General features: G+C 37.7%; 1 protein-coding gene across 1 annotated transcript in view; it reads left to right on the top strand.

The window, feature by feature from the left end:
• Positions 1–20,971, top strand: part of LOC106940297 (X-linked interleukin-1 receptor accessory protein-like 2) — a 34,142-nt gene extending 13,171 nt beyond the window's left edge. The window contains exons 3-10 of the mRNA XM_015023012.1: positions 10,653–10,793; positions 11,735–11,795; positions 13,761–13,870; positions 17,951–18,096; positions 18,185–18,262; positions 18,341–18,457; positions 19,323–19,445; positions 20,184–20,971. Coding sequence (XP_014878498.1) covers positions 10,653–10,793; positions 11,735–11,795; positions 13,761–13,870; positions 17,951–18,096; positions 18,185–18,262; positions 18,341–18,457; positions 19,323–19,445; positions 20,184–20,462 — 1,055 coding nt within the window. The 3' untranslated portion in view covers positions 20,463–20,971. The remainder of the gene's footprint in view (positions 1–10,652; positions 10,794–11,734; positions 11,796–13,760; positions 13,871–17,950; positions 18,097–18,184; positions 18,263–18,340; positions 18,458–19,322; positions 19,446–20,183) is intronic.
• Positions 20,972–20,995: the final 24 nt, after the last annotated feature.

Below are 20,995 nucleotides of genomic sequence, written 5' to 3'. Positions count from 1 at the left end.
TGAAGAATAGAAGTCTCTTTTTTTCTCATCTCTATCTGCTCTCTGATCGTTTTACACTGAAAGAAAGTGAGCAGCAGATAAACGCTTTAACCTTGATTTAACTCCAGCTTCAAAGCTGAGCGAAGGCAGTGCAGTCAGCCTGTGGCTCATTGAGGGCTTCAGGTCTGCTGGTTTCTCAAATTTTCACCCTGTAAACCTCAGACATGAGGAAATTGGACATATACTACAGCTACATGAGGGAGTTTTATATAATCGCCTTTATTTTAGGCTGAAAATGACAACATAGAAATTAGATTGTCAAAGAAGGTTCAACAGAGTACAGCTAGAAGGGGCACAGGAAACCTGAAAATATAAAGAGGGACTGATTTATATATTTATAATATTTCAGGAAGAATAAAGTAACACAAATGTGATTTAAAGCAATACTAAGAGAAATAAGGAAAACATGTTGGGGTTTTTTGTTGTTTTTATTTAAGTCTTTTATATTTTAGTTTTCAGAAACAAGAACTTAAGTTTATTTGAAAAGCATTTCAGCAGCACAGTTCAATGTGTAAAATCATAATACAGTAACCAATCCTGAAACAAGCAACAGACATTAGATTTTGTCAAATGCTGTCATCAACATCATCAAGCAAATACACATCAAATGCTGATCAATCTTTCACTCACTACAAATCAAAGGCAATTCTCACCAGGTGGGTGTTTAGCTTTGAGATCAGTGTTTTTCTTTGCAGTTTTCTGGAAGTTTGTTCCAGATTTGTGGTGCGTAGAAGCTGAATGCTGCTTCTCCAGGTTTGGTTCTGGCTCTGGACGCAGAGCAGAACCAGAACCAGAAGACCTGAGAGATCTGGAAGGTTCAAACAACACCAGCAGATCTTTGATGTATTTTGGTGCTAAGACATTCAGTGATTTATAAACTAACAACAGTATACTTTTTTTAAAGTGTAACTAACCCACACTTTGTGTTTCTTTATGTTTCTGTGAGAATGTTTACGTTTTTGTATAAATTTATTTAGTTTGTCAGTGTTGTGCCGAAAACAGTCTCAGTGCTGCCCCCTCTGGCCAAACAGTCCCTAAGCAGTTGAATTCTCTTGTTTAAAACGATACGACCTATTCAGAGCTGTGAAGACACTGTCGCAGTAATCAATGCAATAAAAGACAGACATGAATGAGTTTCTGTAGATATTGCTGGTACATTAGCTCTAATCTTGGAGATGTTCTTCAAGTAATGGAAGGCTGACTTTGTAACTGTCTTTGTTTGTCTGAAGGTGCAGGTCGCATCACTACACCCAGATTTCAGTCAGATCTCTAGTTTCCAGCTGTAACAGAAGCTGTATGCTGACTCCAGGTCGTTCCAAAAATATTAACTTCAGTTTTGTTTCTGTCCAGCTGGAGAAAGTTCATGATTTGTTCATGAAGAAAAAATATTTTTTTGTTCAGTCAAAAATGTTCTCATAATGAACCGAATCAACTAGTGTTCCTGAGACAAATATTGCTGAGTGCTTCGATCTCACCATGTTGGGGCAATAATAGTGATGTTGTAATCCAAAGGTTTTGGGTCAGATTTCCTTCTTGCACGTTGATGCAGCTCTGAGCACTAAACCACAAGCTGTCGACCGATCTGGATGAATGTGTGCATTAGTAAGTGGTCACCATAACTAGAAAAGATGTAGATAAATGAAGTCTGCTTGTAGTTTGATCATTTTATTAGCTTTCAAAATAAAAGTTAGCTTTGTAGTTGTAAATGACCTCAAAGACAGATACAGAAACACCTGCTTCTCAGCAGTTTTAGAACAAATGTAGATGCATTTTTAAAAATATTTCAAGTTTGAGCATAAATTTCCAAATGATCAGTTTTATTAATATTGTATTTTCCAGACTAAGTGGCATTTTTTTTCTCATAGTTTGGCTGATCCTATGACTTATAGTCCAGAACAACTTGCATATGACTTTTTTTTATCTTCAAGATGCCAATTTATATATAATAGAGTGATTTATAATCCAGAAAATCCAGTATTTACAACTCAGTGCAGAACTCAGAAATACATTTTTGATTTATGTGTTAAATCTTGTCTATTTTAGTGGGAAATACCAGCCACATTCTCTCCAAAACGTCTGCTTTCACCATTCTGTGACCGAAAAGATCTGCTTTGCATTTCTTCAGAGACGCACTAAACACACATTTAATGCAGAATTGTTGTGTGCTGAAACGAGTCGCCTGGCTGACTGACGGGATTCAGAGGGAGCCCAGCGTGTTCAACTGAGGCTGAAGACGCATTGAAAGACCATAAAAGGCGAATATTTAATCAGCTTGTTACGTCTCTGCTGGAGATGCTGCTTTCTTTGGGTTTAGTAAAACAAACAGTGAGTTTTTGTAATTTTCCCATTTACAGAACTTTGATACAAAAAAAGAGAAGAAAATCATCCTACTCTCTACTCTCCTAGCCACTGACTCCTTAGAATGACTAAAACCGTTCAGACAAGCGAAGTCTTTTACAAACTTTCTCTTCTTTCTGTGTAAAAGTTCACTAACTGGGCCAATTGTTCCAGATCCTCCTGCCTAAATCCTTGGAGCTAATAGGGTCGTATTTGGGTCCCTGAATGCAACACGGCGCCCCTAAACAAAACGGGAGTTATCCTAAGTTAGCGCACGTTAGCAAAGCTTGATTTCATTCTCCGAGTGTGTGTGTGGGTGTGTGTGTGTGTGTGTGTGAGCGTCTGTGTGTGTGTGTGATTGAATTAGGATGTGCCCTCGCTCTGCACTGACCCAAGGTAATGGCTTGATGCATCCGTGTTGCACGCATGCACATACACACACACACCCATGCGCATACCTACGGTATACACACCGTCCACTTATCGTAACTGACAGAGCAGAAAGAGCTGCCCTCAGCCACCATGACGGGAGTCTTAGCAGAGGGCGGAGGGGGGGGTGGGGGGGGGAACGGACTGAAGGAGCTGACAGGGGAGAGAAAGTGACAAACTGGTAGGACAGATGGGGACATTGTTCCTCTGATGGCGTTCAAAGTTTTGTGAAAGCTTTGGAGAGACTTCTTTTCATCGTAGGTTTTAGGATGATAGAGCAAACTTTGTTTAGGACGTTTACTGAGGGCGTTCTACTGACGTGACATGACAGCTGGGACTTCACTCCCAGTTGAACAACGCACACAACTCGTTCTTGATTTTTACCGGCATTTAAATTGAAACAGGAGTCTAAAACAATGCCTGTACAAAAAGTTATAATATATATATATATATATATATATATATATATATATATATATATATATATATAAATCCAAACAGTAAGGCATTCTCATTGAATTACAAATGTATTTTCTAACTCTGCAGCAGTACAGCACACTCAAAAACACCAACAGCTTCACAAACTTGGTCAAACATGTAAAAATAACACACATTTAGTCTGTTCAGTCAGGTCAGTTAGGAGGTTAACAGCCAATGGAAATTAGATGAACTGAAACTGACAATGAAATAAGATAAACTGCAGCAAACCATCTTTCAATTGTTTCAGCAAGTGCAATTAAGAAATCTAATTATAACGTAAAATAAATAATAAAGCAGACTGAATAGATCTGCTGTCATGGATCAAGTACAATGTCACCGATACCAATCTAGAATTTTTTTCAATATCGGGTCTCATACAGGTATTAATATCAGATCAGTACATCTCTGGTTATAAGTGAAATACAGTGGAACTAGTATTTTTTTAAAGTTCAATGTTTAGTAATTATTATCTTAAAACAAGTTCCTATATCTTACTGAAAAGTTACTTGTAAGTTAGTTTTTAGCATTTCAAGTGTAGTAAGATATCTGCACTAGAAATCTGACAAATATACTTAAGATTGTGTTTTTGCAGTTGTAGCTCTTATGCAAGGGTGGTAAGAAGAAAGCCATAAGATTACCTGTTTACAGTTTGCAACTGCAAATATGTAGAGCCAGCTCCTGTCGGATCAAGATGTAACTTTCTGGGTTGCAAACTTTACGTTGTGTGTGGGATAAAAATAAGACCACAAATCACCCTGAACATGCTAACTATGCAGCATCATGGTGGGCGTAGATGTGTCTGATAGGATGTTTATTAATTTCACTGAACTCTGATCTGGAACCGCACAGCATTCTGGGGGATGTAGGCAGAACAAAGTTTTTAGTCGCTCAACCTCTCACTGCTACGAAAGCTTTGTGGCATCAAATAACTCACTCACTCTTTGGTTGCTTAGCAACAACCTGATGAGTAACTTGCGCAGCAGCAGTTTTAAGTTTCTCCATCGTGCCTCATAACTGTTTAAAACTAAATAAAAAAACAACGGTGATGTGAATGTGAATCACAGGAAATCCACGACACCAACATGGCAGTATTCTAGATATTTAAATAAAAAAAACTAATCAATAATTATCAATATCAATTGACATAAAATGCTTTCCTCATGAGAAAAAATTGAAGAATAATCCATAAAATAAAGGTAAATATCTGTTATTGATCATAACAGCAACATTAACATCGGATATCGATATTGGCCCAAATTATTGTATTAGTTTGTCCCTAAATTCAACCTTTTTTTTCTAACTGAGCCTGTGTATACTTTGGGCAACAAAATACAACCTGTCGGGTGTGTGTGCAACATATCAATTTATCAAGTAAAATGCAAGCATTGAAGAATATTGGCATCTGATGACACACATCCATACTGATACTGTGTAGAACCAGGAAACATCTCCTCCTGCAGCTCAGCTGAGGAATATTGCATATTGTTTTTCGACATATTGCTTAATTATACCAAAAGAGAGAAAACTAATGAGTCAGTGGGACACAAAGTGAAAGCTGTGGAATTAATTAAGGTGCTGGTCTGGTGTTTGGTTCTGATTCAAAGGGAGGAGGAAAAAGTTTCTCATCTAATTGAACTTTCTTTAATCATTCTCTTCCCCCTCTGCCCACAGACACCAGTTCACCTCCTCTCTATGTGGCGGACGAGTAAAAGGCACGGTTAAAAATCAATTTTAAGGTTCCGCTCGCTCTCGGGTTTCAGACGAAGGTAGTAAGTCGTTACTAATGGAAACTACCTGAGTCGTTCATGGAGCAGAGGGAGGTGAGGAGAAACAGATTTCTGAATCTGTCTCATTATCAATGCAGGCATCCTGAGGTCACTTTACCACACAGCAAATGTTTGGCAATTAGTTAAATGTGCTGCTTTCTTACCTCTGCTTGGACTGCTTTTTTATTTATTCCCTTCCTCCTGAGCTTTAACTCTGAGTGGAAGCGATGCGGCTGGTGGAGGTAGAGTTAGAGAGACGCCTACTGGCCAGACGTGGTAACATCATTTCCGGTAGAGGGTAATGTGAGAAACAGGAGTGTATTACTTTAAGAGAAATCACAACCTGCATTTTTAATAAAGAGATGAACTTAGTGTCTTTTTTATGTTTTATTGTTATCTGTCTCAGTTGTTTTCTATCCAGTTGATTCTGTAATATAAAATGATATGAAAATTAAAACATGGAAGAAAATCAAAGGTCAAACTTAAAACTAGTCAGTTTATATGCATTTAATGAGATGTAAGAGTGAAAACAAGCACAACCAGACTTCCAAATGTCTGGATGACAAAATGAAATCTGAGGCTGAATTAACATTTTTTTTTTTAACTTGATTCATTTTTCAAATGACCATTGAAATTCCTCCCTGCCACCCATTTTAACCAACTTATTTTACTTTTTTTGTATTTAAAATGTTTTGCTATCAGTTGTCACTGTTGCATTTGCCTCAGTTGCCTGATAGTGGTGAATGTGGACATGTATATATTTTTTTTGTTTGTTTGTTTTGTTTGTTGTTGTAAACAAAAAGAAAAGACATGGAATAAAAAGTTTCTGTTAGGAAACAAATTTTTAAAAAGAAAATGAAGCTGATTGATAGAGAGTTATGTCACTTAAAATTAAATACATAAATTCAAATTTGAATGAAAAAAAGGATACTGAATCTGTTTGAACTGAGGCACAAAAAGAGAAAGATTGCAAATTCCTTAACAGACCTTAAAAAATGAATCATCTTAAAATGTGTTACCTAAATAAAGCTAATATATTAGCCATGTCCTCAGGCTGGCTTTCTCTTCTGCTTTAATTCACTCATTTGTTTAAATACAGAAACTTAACTTTGTATTTTACAACAGTGATATGGCTCTCAGCTGTAAAGAATCGCACACTCCTCCAAATTGCGCCTACACTGTTTGGCACAAGCAGCATGTTTAGCCTTCAGTTTAAATGTATTTATCATTTTGTCAAAGAGAAAATTTGGCTTCATATGAAGTGGTGAGCAGGAATAAAACACCCAAGCAGTGGCTCTGGGTTCATGAAACAAAAATAAATAAATAAAAGTACTTTAGTGATTTGGTGCCATGAGATCATACTGATGTCTGACAAACACAAACTGCTAATCTGTAAAGAGAACCTCTTCACCTAAAAACACATGTTCTTTGCCAAAACGTTTGCTGTCTCAACTTTGTGAACGAAGCTTTATTTATTCTTCTTTTTCAATCATTTGGTTTTCTTTTTGTGCTATGATTTCATATTACTACAGACATGCATGGAGCATATTGGAGATTCAAAAACTGTCCACAGGCGTGCGTGTGTGTGTGTGTGTGTGTGTGTGTCTGATTGTTTCATTTGGCTCAATGAAACCTGGAAACCTGTTCAGAGTGTGCCTGCTGCTTTCCCAGTGACTAGACTACAGCACACACAGGCGCGCGCGCACGTACGCACGCACGCACACACGCACACACACACACACACTACTGTCTGTGACTCTTGAAGAACTCCTGTGTGGGTCATAAAACTCTAAGCAGAGTCGTGTAAAAGTCTCAAGGTATGACATTAAACTGAAAAATGATTGCCATTTCCATATTTTCCACATAAGAATTGCAAAAAATAAAATGGCACAATGGCTACTGGGGTGTTATATTTTTTGACATAATTATCCCTGTGTTTAATTGGCTTGTTAGTGATGTTCATAAACGTTCCAGGTCCTGAAATAGCAGGAAACGGCTGTTTGAAGACTGAACCTGTTTTTGAGCCGATGCATGTCTGAAAGTTGATTACATTTCTGTGCATTAGCCCCTAAAAACGTCGGGGTGTTGTTCAAACCCAACCTGACTCTGGATTAAGTGGAAGATAATGGATGATATCAACATTTGCTTGTTGATCTGAAACATTTAGGTAAGAAAAAAAGAGCAAAAATTTGAAGAAATATGCAAAGATAAAATCTTACCAAGTATTTTTGGTGTAATTCCTTAATATTGATAGAAAAGGTCTAGTTCCACTGGCAGATCATTTCACTTAGAACAAGTGAAATATTCAGCCAGTGGAACAAGAGCTTTTTCGTCAATATTAAGGAATTATTTTCTTAAAACAAGCTCTAACATCTTGCTCAACAGTTAGTTTTGTCTTATTTCAAGTTTACTAACACTAGAACATAGACTAAAATACTTGGTAAGATTTTGTTTTTATAGTGTGAATGCTTTTTCAAAGAACAGTTCTCCTAAATAAGTCAGACAAGTAAGTAAATGAAAGCAAAGTTATTCTGAATTTGGCCAAATTAAATTTTTCACTTGAAATGTCAGAAATGCATCATAATCATGTCATCACTGTTTTTACTTCTAAAACAATTGTTCAGTTAAGAAGAACTGATGAATGTTGGGACTTTAAATTCAGTCTGGATTTTAGTTTTAACCTGTGAGGACTAAACTTTGAGTTCTAGTTCAAGTTTGGCCGTATCAAAATTGGCTGTATCTTTCAGTACAGTAGTACTATGTTTCCCGTTATGCAGCTCTTTGCTTTTATGATGTTTTTTTTTTTGCAATAAAATGTACTTGTATTTATTTTATTTGACCATTTAAACAGGTTGCCTCATTGAGATCCAAGATCTCATTTACAAGGGAGACAATTTCAAACACAGCAACAAAACTAATATAGTTTGTCTCAGTTAAATAAGCTAATAAGATACGAGCTAATTCAACTGCAACGTGAGTGTCTGATGAAACTTTAGAAGTAGTCGTGTTTTATTATTATTCAGCATTGTCCGTCCATGCTGACACATTAGTTTTGAGCATGTGCCTTATGTCATTGGAAACATATCAGTGTCTCATACTGCGTTAAGGAAAAGTCCCAGCTGCACTCTGAAATGTGGATTTGGAGCAGAATTCCTCGCCATGACTAGAAAAAATCAATAAAGTGTGGTCGTGGAATGAAGTGCTTCCAGGAGAAGTTGGGAAAGAGATGAGCTGGCGTGTGTTTACTTGCGTGCGTGCGTGTGTTTGTGTGTGTGTGTGTGTGTTTGTGTCGGATGATGTGGTGGTGGAGAGGGAGGCACAAATGGATCATATTTCCCAGGGTGTCATTCACCAGCCATGTTCCATTAATCTCCCGTACACTCATATTGCCTATGAAGGCACTATCATTCATTCACACACACACACACACACACACACACACTCCATCTGAGATTGTGTCTGACATGTCGACGTGATTCCATACAGCATGGCGTTTTGTAATACAGCAGGAGTTGTTTGTGTTTTTTTGTTTGTTTGTTTTTCTCTTATAATCTTTGGTTTTGTAAAACACAAAATAGTTTGAATGGTTTCACACAGCAAACATGTCAGTGTCAACACACAACACAACCGAAGCAAACAGGGAAAATGTTTCAGGATGTATGCACTGCAGATAAAACACACAACAGGACATGGAGTGAATGTTCCTATAGAGAAACAATGTGACCCAAAACATCAAGTCAACTTCGAGTGTTTGTTACAGAAGCTCCAACAGACTGAGTGGTAACACTGAATCTAAAGCTCAACATAAACTGTGCAACGTCAGAAAACATATGGGACTTGATCATGTCACACTGTGCTAGCTGGATCATTCTGAATCTGGTTATGCAAACGAGAAAAACAATTAGGACTTTTTATTAACTTGGCAAAATAAAGTGAGACAGTCATGATCTGTTCTTCTTGCTGAAAAGACATTAAAAAAAATCAAGAGAAAAATCATCAACTGTTTTTTTCTGGGGGGGTTAACTGGTAAATGTCTTAGACTCTTAAAAGGGTAGTATTATGTATTTTCTAGGCACATAGTATCATAGTATAGAACAATCAATTAAATATGTTACCTTCAGTTGTTATAAAATGCTATATATAACCAGCATACAAAGTCAAAGAAATTTGACCGTAATTTATTGCTTTGAAATTGGGCCTCTGTCTCTTTAAGAAGCTCCTGCTCTTTCTGAAACTCCGCCTTCAGGAAGTCATCACAACATGGCTCCTCTATGAACTCTTTAACAAAGTTTCTATCAGCGTTTCACTGAGAAGTGGTTCCTATAATGAGCTCAGTAGATGCTCAGTTCCACCAGTTGTTTGCTAATTGCTGTTGGCTAGTCTGAAGGAGCTGAGTGGCGGGAGGTGGGGGGATTAGGCGGTTGATCTGAAGGAGCTTCATTCTGAAAGGCGGAGCTAGGTCCACCCAGGCATTTAGCACAAATGAGTGGTTGCCATGGAGATTAAAGGATTTCTCAAACAGATCACACTCCAGGTCTGTCTTAATGAGGCAATAACATAACATGCTGAAAAAACCTATTGAAATCGAAAGCTCTACAGAGATTATTGTAGAGATTATTTCTCTACAGAAATCATGCTGTTTTATTAAAATAATGTGCGTTTAGTTTGCCGTTGATCAGGTGAGCCTGAAAAATCTAAATACTTTTCGCTCCCCCACCAAATTTTTGGACATCACTGATCTAAGGGCTTTACAATTCAGTACTCGTGCCAAACAGGAAATTACTTCAAATAAAAACGGACAAAGCAAAACATTATGTAGATAAAATTAAGCAGTGACAGTGTGTATATCACTAGCACCACCACTTCCATTCAGGAAGTGATAGTAATCTCTTTGGGCTAAGTAGGGCTGTATACCTACCTTTATCTTTATCAGGGATTTTTAAAAGCGTTTCCTGATTCAAACTCATTTCCTCCCATTTGGCCATCAAGGACTGCCTTCTCTGACCTCCATTTAAAGCATTAAGTGGGTTGTTCATTTCGTCTTTCATCATGAACATTCAAACTGAATCACTCTTATGAAAGACACAAATATCCATAATAGACAGCAGTCGTTAGCTGCTAGCTGATTTGACCCTCGCTTAACAACCTGTCTGCTTTCTCTATGGAGTTTTCTGCTTTATTCACACAGTTCCTTTTATCTGTGCTGCACCGATAGGAATGATTGGCGGTCTCTGAATGATGCTTCTAGAGGCTGCTGTGACTCATCAAAAAAATAATCACCCCAATCGAAAAGCCATTATTATCAGATTCTGTTTTGTTTTTTTTGTTTTTGCTACTGAAGGAGATTCTGCTTAGAAAAAGGGCCACTCTGAAGGGATTTGAAGCTCCTGCTTATCTGTTTCTGAAAGTCAGGTTGCTGTAGATACCCTCAGGTGTTAGCAGAGTAGTTTGTTAAGAAGGACAAAGCACAGTAAAGTCAGAGAACACGAAAATAAAAGCTTTTACCTGTATTTACCTCCCACTTCAGATTGAATTCCTCAGACTGTTAGCCGATAAGGATCTCATGGGCTGTGCGTTCTCTCCCCGCCATATCTCTGGCAGATATGTATCGCCTGGAGCTGGCGGGCGGCCTTGGGGTCATCCTGCTGTTGTTGGGGATCCTAACCGCGCTTTATAAGTGCTACAACCTGGAGATCATGCTCTGCTACAGGAGACACTTTGGGAGCGACGAGACTGAAGATGGTGAGCTGCTCGGCATTCCTCTGGGGGATTCTTCATGGTGTTTGATGGGAAACACTTAACCTCTCTGAGAGAAATGCTAAAGTAGTAGCCAGAAGCTGTATAACTGACAGTTTTGTCATTAGGATAAGATAGTTTGTCTGTCATATCAAAATTGGTTTATTTCAAAAACTACAAAGGAAACATTTTGTTTGCATCACAAGAGTTAAATGATCAACAACCGGATGTTACTACTGCCAAAAACCATGAAGAAGACAACAGGAAGTGGTTGGACATTGAATTTTGATGACTTATTGAGTGAGCAAATGTATACATGTGTGATTTTAATTGTGATTCTTAGTTAATGGAAACACTACAATTGTGAGATTGTGTTTATTTTTTTATATTAGTGGAAATTTGGCGCCATTTCCATTACAAAGGTGCACAAATCTTTGTTGACATTCTGCTAATGTGGAAAAACACAATTTTCCGATTGCTGTTTCTGTTAAATAAGAGGCGTAATTAAAATCCCACATTAATAAGTTTGTTCATGTGATAATTAATTAAAAATCATGCGTACATCAACCTCCTAGTACTTCCTTTTGTCTTCTTCTTCGTGGTTTGGGCTAGTAGTAACATTCAGTTGTTGATCATGTGACTCATGTGATGTCAAAAGACTGTTTTCATTGCAGTTTTGCAAAATAAATCAATTGCTATATGGCCAAAAAACCACCTCATTGTAATAGAACAACTTTTTATCCAAAGACTTTTATTTTTTGCTGTTTCTAAATTGTCATGTTTCCATTAGGCAAATTCATTTTCATCATTTCAATTTGCACAGTTTTGCGGTCAGTGTAAACGCCGCTTATGACAAAATTTTGCGTACATTTGTAACAGAAGCACAGCTAGAGAAACGCTGGGTTTGAGTCCATGCAGTTTGTCTTCATCATCTTTTCTCTCCCCAGACAACAAGGAGTACGACGCCTACCTGTCCTACACAAAGGTGGACCTGGACTCTTTGGGCAGGTCAGACGAATACATTTGAATTAAACAGTGTAATACCTTTACAATGTCTAATGTTACACAAATAAATTAAGTGGATTTAGCTTTCCTTTTATTCACCTACTTATAAGCATTTTGAGGTACAAATGAACCTAGTTAATTTGAAATAATGTGAAGAATGAGTCTATTTTCAGAGTAGTAAAGCTCTTATTAGCTGCTTTTTTTCCCCAAGGGCATTTGCATACATGAAACTGCAGCATGAGTGAGTGGTATGTTCATTTTTTGACAAACCTCACTCTGTTAGCTTTGCTGAGAAACAGTTAGAAAACTACCACTGCTCTCCACATCTTCTGTTCAAGTTTGAGTAAGAAATGAAACAAAAAGCAGAAGCCAGGAACTGTTCCAATCAAGAAGCTTTCTTTTTATAAAAGTAGTTTCAAGTTATGAAAATGTTTCTTCAGAAAGATTTGGGGTTTATTACATGTACAAAAAATAAGCTCTGGACTGTTTCAGTAATTACATATTATTCAGATTTATTAAGTTAACTTGTACCAAAATTGTACAAGTGGCAACTGTAAAAAAAAAAAAAAAAAAGTGAGGCAATGAGTTTGCACATATTTTTTTAAGTAAGGAGAACTAATGTGCTTTGTGATGGCGAAGAATAAGAGTTAAAACTTTCGCAAAGATTTGCAAAAAAATAAAATAAAATAAAGTTTTTTAAAGCGCATCAGCTCTGGAGCTTACAGTCAGAAGTTTACCATTTCATTTTGGGTGTTTGATATTTTATTTGAACTCTTTTTGAGGGGTAAAATGATCACACACCAAGCAACTGGGATGATTATTTAAAAGAATTTGATGCACAAGTTTGAACTTTTTATGGATTTTCACTCATCCATAACGGGTCAAAATTATAGCCATGGCCTCAAACATCCACACACATCCTCAGCGCTTGAATATTTGACCACCTCTGAATTTTGTTAAGCTTATTTGAGTCGATTTTCAGACTCCAACCTTTCAGCATGCGCTGCAGATTTTCAACAGACTTGACGTGAGGGATTTGTGAAGGCCAGTCCAGCCTGCCTTAAACATTAAAGATGATGTTTTGGTCTCAGTTCTTCTGCTGAAATAACCAGTCGTATCCAGGTTTCATCCATTTAGCTTCTCTAAAACAATCTGAACAGAATGGGCCTCAGCACCTCTGGCAGTAAAACAGCCCCACAGCATGATGCTGCCACCACCAGACTTACTCTCAGTACTCTTTGTAAACTTCATCTTGAATTCTTCACATATAACATAAACTAATATTTTGCAAGTCCAAGAGTTTCACCTTATATTACATAAGAGATTCATGTTTCTATTACCAAGACCAATTTACCCAAACTACCATAGCCATCTGATGGAAATAAATATAATATTTTAATAAGTTAAACATTTAAATTAAACTCAGGCAGACTGAAGGTTCAATTACAATTTTTAGGGTCAAGATTCCGTTCAGAAAAGATTTTTAATTCAGAAACCAATTTTACTATTCAAACGGTCCAGAGATTCTGTTTGCCTAAATGACGTGACTGACAAGAGAAAAATACACTGTATAGAAAAATGATTTACAACAAGTATATAAGATTCTATACTGTGTCAAATTCCATCATTTTATTTTTAAACAAAAATAGTTTTGTCCATAAAATTCTCTTAGGTTAGCTTAGTTTAACTGCTTGGCTTCTTAGATTAAAAACAAAATCAAATACAATTTTCCCCCAAAAAATAGAAATTTTGAGCATTTTGAACTGATTCCCAAGACTAGAATTTCCGACTCTCTATTGACTTTTTTTTTTCTGCACCTCTATTAGACACTGTCTGTCACATTTTCCCTGCAGAACCCCACACCCAAACGTAAAGTAGCCTTTTAAATAAGTGGAGCCATGAGCAGTGGCCCCAATGTTTTGTATTTCAGTCTGGAATAATGTTTTCTCCATTTTTCTCTACTGACAGGACGAGCAGCGACGAGGAAACCTTTGCTCTGGAGATTCTGCCGGACGTTCTTGAAAAGCATTACGGATACAAACTATTTATACCAGACAGAGATTTAATACCCAGCAGTAGTAAGTATCATTCCATTTATCAACCTCCTCTTTCTCACACCCACACACACACACACTCACACTCTCTCTCTCTATAGGTCACTGTAATCCCCAATCCCCAGAATTCATCAGTCTGTCAGAATAAATAAAAATGTGTGCAGAGCTTCATCACAGCGCACTTACTGCTGAACTAATCTATCTCTGTCGGCTCTCAGGCGTACATCACGTACACACTAAGAAACATATATACAGTAGTTTTCCTACTTAAATGAAGCTTTATCTCACTTTGAATCAGAAGCTAATGTTCACAACATTTGTCTGTCTTAGGCCTCGTCAAATTATCAGTACGGGCCTCAGAGTCCAAACAAGACTGCATATCACGCATATACATTCACAAAGGGTGCAAAAATTTACAAACACTTGTTATATGTATATAATGTAATTGTGAATAATTTGATCTTGTTAGCTCTGTAAAGTCCAGTGTAAATGAAATGAAACCCAAAATGTCTGACTGGCTTCATTAAGAGTCAGTTTGTTTTTAAAACATGCTGCCATCGTGGGTTTATTATTGGCATCTCAGTTGAACTGAGATTGTACTGCAATTGTTTCATTGTCTGATTATCTTCATAGATCTGTTATTGCCAGTGTTGGTGTGATGGCAGCCTGGCCATTTTCTATGCTAATCCACTAGATTCTCATTTCCCTTCCCTGCTCCATCTGAGAATTTCTGCCATTGAAGTGGATTGTCTTTGGTGGAATTTCTATCGGGCCAATCAGTGAAACGGAAGAGGAGTTGCAAATGATTACATTGATTTTTTGTTTGTTTTAGAATGGTAATCTGCCTATAGTTGTAGCAGAGGAAGTGAAAGAAGCCATTCATATCGCGTTGGCCACGCCTCCAAATATTAAATTTAACATTAACAGCCTTCTTGTTTGGTTCCGTCCTTCTCTCTTCGCAGTGGAGGATGGTTGTTTATAGCGCACGCAACTTCTGGTAAGCTTAATAGCATCGAACTGGCAAATTACACACGACCAAATGTTAGCAACTGGGTAAAATTTAAAACCTTAGAGTCCATGCGTAAAACAGACAAAAATGCCAGAAAGCATAAATAAGAACTTAATGAGCTTCATGTGATTTAATATAATAAATTTATGCATTCTTTTCAACAGCTTCAATAATATCAGTGTGTGGAAAATTTCCAGCATTGTTCTTTGAAAGTAGATAAGTGAGGGAAGAGGAGTAAAGATGAGAAGATTTTAACATTTTCACACTGTACTGATGAATATAAACAGGCATTTTTATCCAAGGTCTGATGTCAGCATGATTCCTCTATATTATTGGAGATCAGCTCAGTTTGTTTCCATAAAATAAACCTCAGCTATGCTGCAGGAATCATAATCTGACTGGGACTACAAGACACAGCACTCTGACTTAGAGTTGGTCATAAAGCAGAGAGGAATGACAGGGTGTTTCGGACCCAAATGGAGAAAGGAATTTTATTTTTATTCTATGAAATAATGATAAAAGAATAACCCACTTTAAAAGTTCTGTACTTATACATTAAGTCCAGTATCAAAGGAGAGTCATTATAGCTGCCAATCGTTTCTATTATTATTATTTCTTTTGATGGAAGTCACTCTCAGCTCTAATGGGTCTAAACCTCCAAACCAATTTTCAAAAAAAGTTTTCTTTTTAAAACAAATATCTTCTGAGGCTTTTTAGTTGTAAAAAAAAAATGCTTTAAAGACAATGTTCATTTCCACACATTTAAACCCAAACAACAGGTGTGAATTAATCTTGAGTTGTGTTTATCTTGAACCTTAGTCCAGCAAAAATAAAAAATAAGAGGAAATCTGTCTTGAGGCAGCAATGTGTTACTTATAAACTTTAGAATTTCAAGTAAGACGTTTAAGTGTAGTAATCCTTGAAATGATTCTAGGAAGAGTAGTGGCGATCCTGAGTGACCAAAACAGGAAACAAAAGGTCTTTATATTTTTATTCAGTGCATGTATACGTGGTTTAAACTTGACAAAATAAAATAGTCAATGTGTCATTACTTTTAGTCAAATTATCAGGTTATGTTCTAAAATTTCCTAGAAAAATTAATTCATAGCAAAGTAAAAACCCTTTGCCCAGGTTTTACTATTGGTTTACAAATAAACATATCTTGCCACTGAAATATGGCTCTTGACAAATAACGTTGCCCCACATAGTTTGCAGTTTGCTAAATCTAGGTTTCTAAGAAAAACAAATCATGAAAAAAAGTCTGAGAGGTTTCACTGCTGCCCTAAAAACATCCCTGAAACAAATGTTTGCTGTTCATAAATACACACACACATCGAGAGGAACAGAGAGCATGAGTGTGACACCGACCAAGAAAGAGCGATGTGCCTTTTTTTCTTTTCTTTTTTTTCCAGTGTTTCTTCCAAAGTCGGTGGCGGAGCAGACCTTAAACACACCATTCAATTATCCAGCCCACTTAGTGCCTCGGAACGAACACGAGAGCGCAAAAATAAATAACGAGAGCGCAAAAATAAATAAGGAGAGCGAAAAGAGGTGGCGGCACGGTCACTGGTCTGTGCTGTTTTATTAATTGATTAACATAATCCTCACAAACGGAGATGGGGAGAGAGAGAGAGAGAGAGAGAGAGAGAGATTAAACGAGCGATGGAAGAGGCGCATCAGAGGCAGGCAAGAAATGGGCTGAATTCGGGGATGTTCTGTACTATTTGTGCCTCTCAAATTGAGCGTGAAATTGCAATGTGTTGTTGGAGAGTCTCTGTCATTAATTCAGTTAGCAGGTGAAGACATGACGGAGGAGAAGGGAGCGATACAGAAAGAGGGGGGAGATCTGTTGTTCACGGACGCACAAAGACAAACAATAAGCAATCTTAACATGTCATGTTGCAAAAACTGACACAGAACGCTGCAAACAACTAACTGGAAATGAGGTGTAAACAGGAATAACTGTATTTCTATAATACCACATGCAGCTGCCTTCAGCCCCTGACCGATATGTTTTCCATCAGCAAAATGCTAAGAAACCACTTCCTGTTTGGTGTCAGTCCAAAACATCTATCACAAGGGGTTTTGTCACGCAAGTCACCATGTCAGTTATTTAGTCATTCACTACCTACGGTGGATGTCCTTTGGAAATCAGGCCGTGACAAGAAAATATAATGCTTTAGGAGAGGATTCACAAGGGGTGCTCTGATCTTTAAATAAAATTCAACACCTCCAGGAAGCAATCATTTCTGAATATCCAAGGGCCCAGACCCTCTGGACAAGGGGCTGGTCTTTACCAGGGTTTACTGTCACCAACATGTCATAGGGCCATATTCTGGAAGTCCGTGTATTGGATCTTCCAGAATAATCAAATGACTCAATGATAGAGCATGATAACTTCATTGGCTAAATGGGTCATGTTAAGGCAAGTCACTTACAGCTGCATATTTCACACCTACACTAAGAGCCTAACATCAAGCACATCCTCTAAGCCAGTTCGTCCTACATTGAACCTCATGCAATGTGAAGTTTATTCATCGATGTCGCAGTGCATCAAATGTGACCAAAAGTTTGATTCATTGAATTGTCTGCTAAATAGTTGCTAAACCTTATTCTACCATGATTTGACACTTGGAAGCATCTGATTCTGCATCCATAATCAAGAGGTCCGTTAGATTCAAATCATCTAGTATGCCCCCTAGTGGTTGAGAGCAAAGAAGTCAATCATGAAGAGCAGCGGTTGTGTTAGAATGTCTCGCAGATGCACAGGACTCAGTGGATCTTGACTTAGGTTCACTAGGTCTTTGTACATCACTCAATCAATCAAGTTTTTTTGTATAACACATTTCAGCATCAAGGCAGTTCGAAGTGTTTTACATCATACAAACACAAAAATACATGTTATATTGTTGGAACCAGCGGCTACATGAGGGAGGGCTCCGAAGTCACAAAGGTTGCGGTTGACCAAAACACTCCACACTTTTCTTGTTAATCTATGTGAATTAATGGATCATCATTATAGCCAAGATTATTCCTTATGGATCTTTACTGTTGCTCTGCATAAACACTCCTTTCTCTCTCTCTCTCCCCATCAGCCTACATTGAGGACTTGGCACGCAGCGTGGAGCAAAGCAGACGTTTGATCATTGTTTTGACTCCAGAATTTGTTGCCAAAAGAGGTTGGAGCATTTTCCAGATAGAGACGCGTCTCCACTCCATGCTGGTTACAGGAGAGATCAAGGTGGGGTTCAACCTGACGCGTTTTTTCTTGTTTGATTCAAGTGTTAAGAAGGTCCTACATGTTTCTTCCCTCATCTCCGTTTGCCTAGGTGATCATGATAGAGTGCGCAAACTTGAAGAATGTCATGAACTACCAAGAGGTGGACGCGCTGAAGCATACGATCAAGGTATGGAGATCATGGCATTCAATGGAGAACAGGAGCTGCGGAAGTGACATCATCGCTAACGTTTGCTGTTCTCGGAAGGTCTTATCTGTTATCAAGTGGAGGGGTCCAAAGAGCAACGAGCTGTCCTCCAAGTTTTGGAAGCAGGTGGTCTATGAGATGCCAGCTAAACGCAGAGAGACTCTGTCCAGACGTCAGGTACCATAAAATAAAAACTAAACCATGTTTCTGACATTTTTGTTGTAAAACATGCAGTGGGAGCTTAAGAAATGTACAATTATGCACTGTTAGGATCTTAGTTGGGAACACTGACATATTCAAGTCTGTAGTTATTCATGGTGGGCATTTATCATATCGTTTATCGTGATTCATTTCTTATAAGAATTTGATTGATAGTCGTCATAAAAAATTTTATTTAATACAATTTAAAAACACTAAATAGTTAATTAATCAATCTGTTGGGATTGATTACTTAACTATTTTCTCCACTGTTTATTCAATAAAAGCATCAATAAATCTGAAAACACAGCTACTGTGTGCAGCTTAGTTGATATAAATCACACTTCTTTACATGCCTGGTGTCCTAAGATATTTCACTACCGATTGGAATGTTATTCATGAGCATTATTTGTATTTGTGAGACTATAGTTGCTGTGAGACACAGTCACAGCAAAACACCTAAAAGATGGAATAAATAGTTCTTATTGTCACTTATCGTTATCACAATGGCATCACAAAATATCATGATGAAACTTAAAGTCCATATCACCCACCTCTAATTCATACCTCAAACCAAGACACTTTGCTTGGATTCATGAGCAACAGGGAACACACTCTGAGGCATTTGGAAGAATTGGAGAAGCATATTGAAACCATGATGCTAGCCATCTATCCTACTCAATAATAACCAACAGTTAGGTTTGCTATTCTCCCGACCCCACTGAGGGACAAGGGTGTTCAGAAAATGGATGGATGGATGGATAGGTTTGCTATTCACTGACCTTACTTTACAACTTCTCTACGACTAAGATCAAGAAAAAAGAAAACTCTTTCATGTTTACAGGTAATGGACTCTGGTGAACAGGGCCTCTTTGGTGACCTACAGACCACTGTCTCCACCATCGCCATGACGACCACCTCTGCCTCACTAGCGCCCCCTAATGAGAATCGCCATGGCCACCATCAGGTCAGTAAATACCAACACTAATTCGAACTGTTGGCACTCATTTAACGTTCGGACTCAAGCAACACTTTGAACTTTACTAGAAGTCAGGGGATGGATACAAAAAAAATCTCTAAGGTGTTGTGTATTTCAATTTATCTATCACTATTATTTTGTAGAAATCAGTTTTCACTCAAATTATTTATTTTTTGTCAACAGTTCACATTTTGTTCATCATGATTGATTTGTAAGCGCGATTAAAAAGGTCAAACATCCAAGGGAGTGAATACTTTTTATAGGCACGCTATGTCAAAATATGATAAACTTATCTTTAATGATTAGTCAAACACATTCTGTGGAAGTGGCAATGCAGAAAAAATGACTAATCCAAGCCAAAAATAACATAGCAGCAACAGGATGCAATGAGCTTATGACAAAGATAAGCATGAGTCTCAGATAACAATGCAACATATAGGTGACACTTTTATGTTGAATGATTTTAGTCAAATTTTTTCCTATTCTGTGGTACAGAATCGCACCACACAGCTCGTCTGATGTATCCTTCCTCTTCCTTGTTTTTAAATGTTTAAGATAATAAAGGACCATTTATCCCCTTTGTAAATGTTCCTTATTTTGTTCTCTATTTTCCAAATTGCTTGTTTTCATAAATCATCCCAACAGGAAGTGTGAAAATCTAAGCATTATGACAACCTTCTGAAAAGTCCCCAGCTACATTTCTTTTTCCTTCTTTTTAACTCACAGGTTGCCTTGGCAACAGAGATCCCTGACTACAACCAGATGACCTTGCCACTGGGAGGAGGTCACACTGCTACAGCGGCCCAAATGCGGCACTTCTGCCGCAGCTACGAGTTCCAGCTTCCCCCACAGCCTTCTTCCATGTCACCTCCACTCCCGCCTCCCTCCACGGTGCAGTTCTCCACCCTGGGCCCCGGGGGGCGCCATGTCTACTGCAACATCCCCATGACGCTGCTGAATGGACAGGTGGGGGAACCTGTGTCTTCTGGTTTTTCTCGTTCCTAGACAGCCTCTTAACACCCACCATCTGCACAGAGTATCCTTTTGTAATGATCCATACTGTTATGTGCTTGCGTGTGCTCGGAGTTGAAAGCAAATAAAAATAAAAGCCCTCTTTTCTCCCCAGGGGTTCAGAGCAGTTCACTGGGGAACAAGAGGTCTGTTTGGATAAAAGAGAAAATAAAAGAAACATTGTTTCATTTTGTGTAACGCTAGAATATGTGTTTATTCTAAAAGTAGGAAGTAGGAAGACAGGATGATGATAAACAGTAGGCTTGGACTAGTATTCATACCCCTCAAACCTTTCCACATTTTGTCATGTTACTACCCAAAACTTTAAAGTACAGTAATTTAAAGGGATTTAATATGGTGAACCAAACCAGTGCATAATTGTGAGTCTTATATGTTTTTTTTATATATATTTTCTTTACGTTTAAGATTCTGAAAAGTCTGATACGAGTTTTAACCCTAAATAAAACCAGCGCAAACAAACTGCCTTCAAAAGTCATATTATTATTATTATTATTATTATTATTATT

Source organism: Poecilia latipinna, unplaced genomic scaffold, assembly GCF_001443285.1.
Source record: "Poecilia latipinna isolate Pla-1442-1.1 unplaced genomic scaffold, P_latipinna-1.0 Scaffold3167, whole genome shotgun sequence".
In the NCBI taxonomy this organism is placed as follows: Eukaryota; Metazoa; Chordata; class Actinopteri; order Cyprinodontiformes; family Poeciliidae; genus Poecilia; species Poecilia latipinna.
This window is presented reverse-complemented; position numbering and strand designations above follow the sequence as displayed.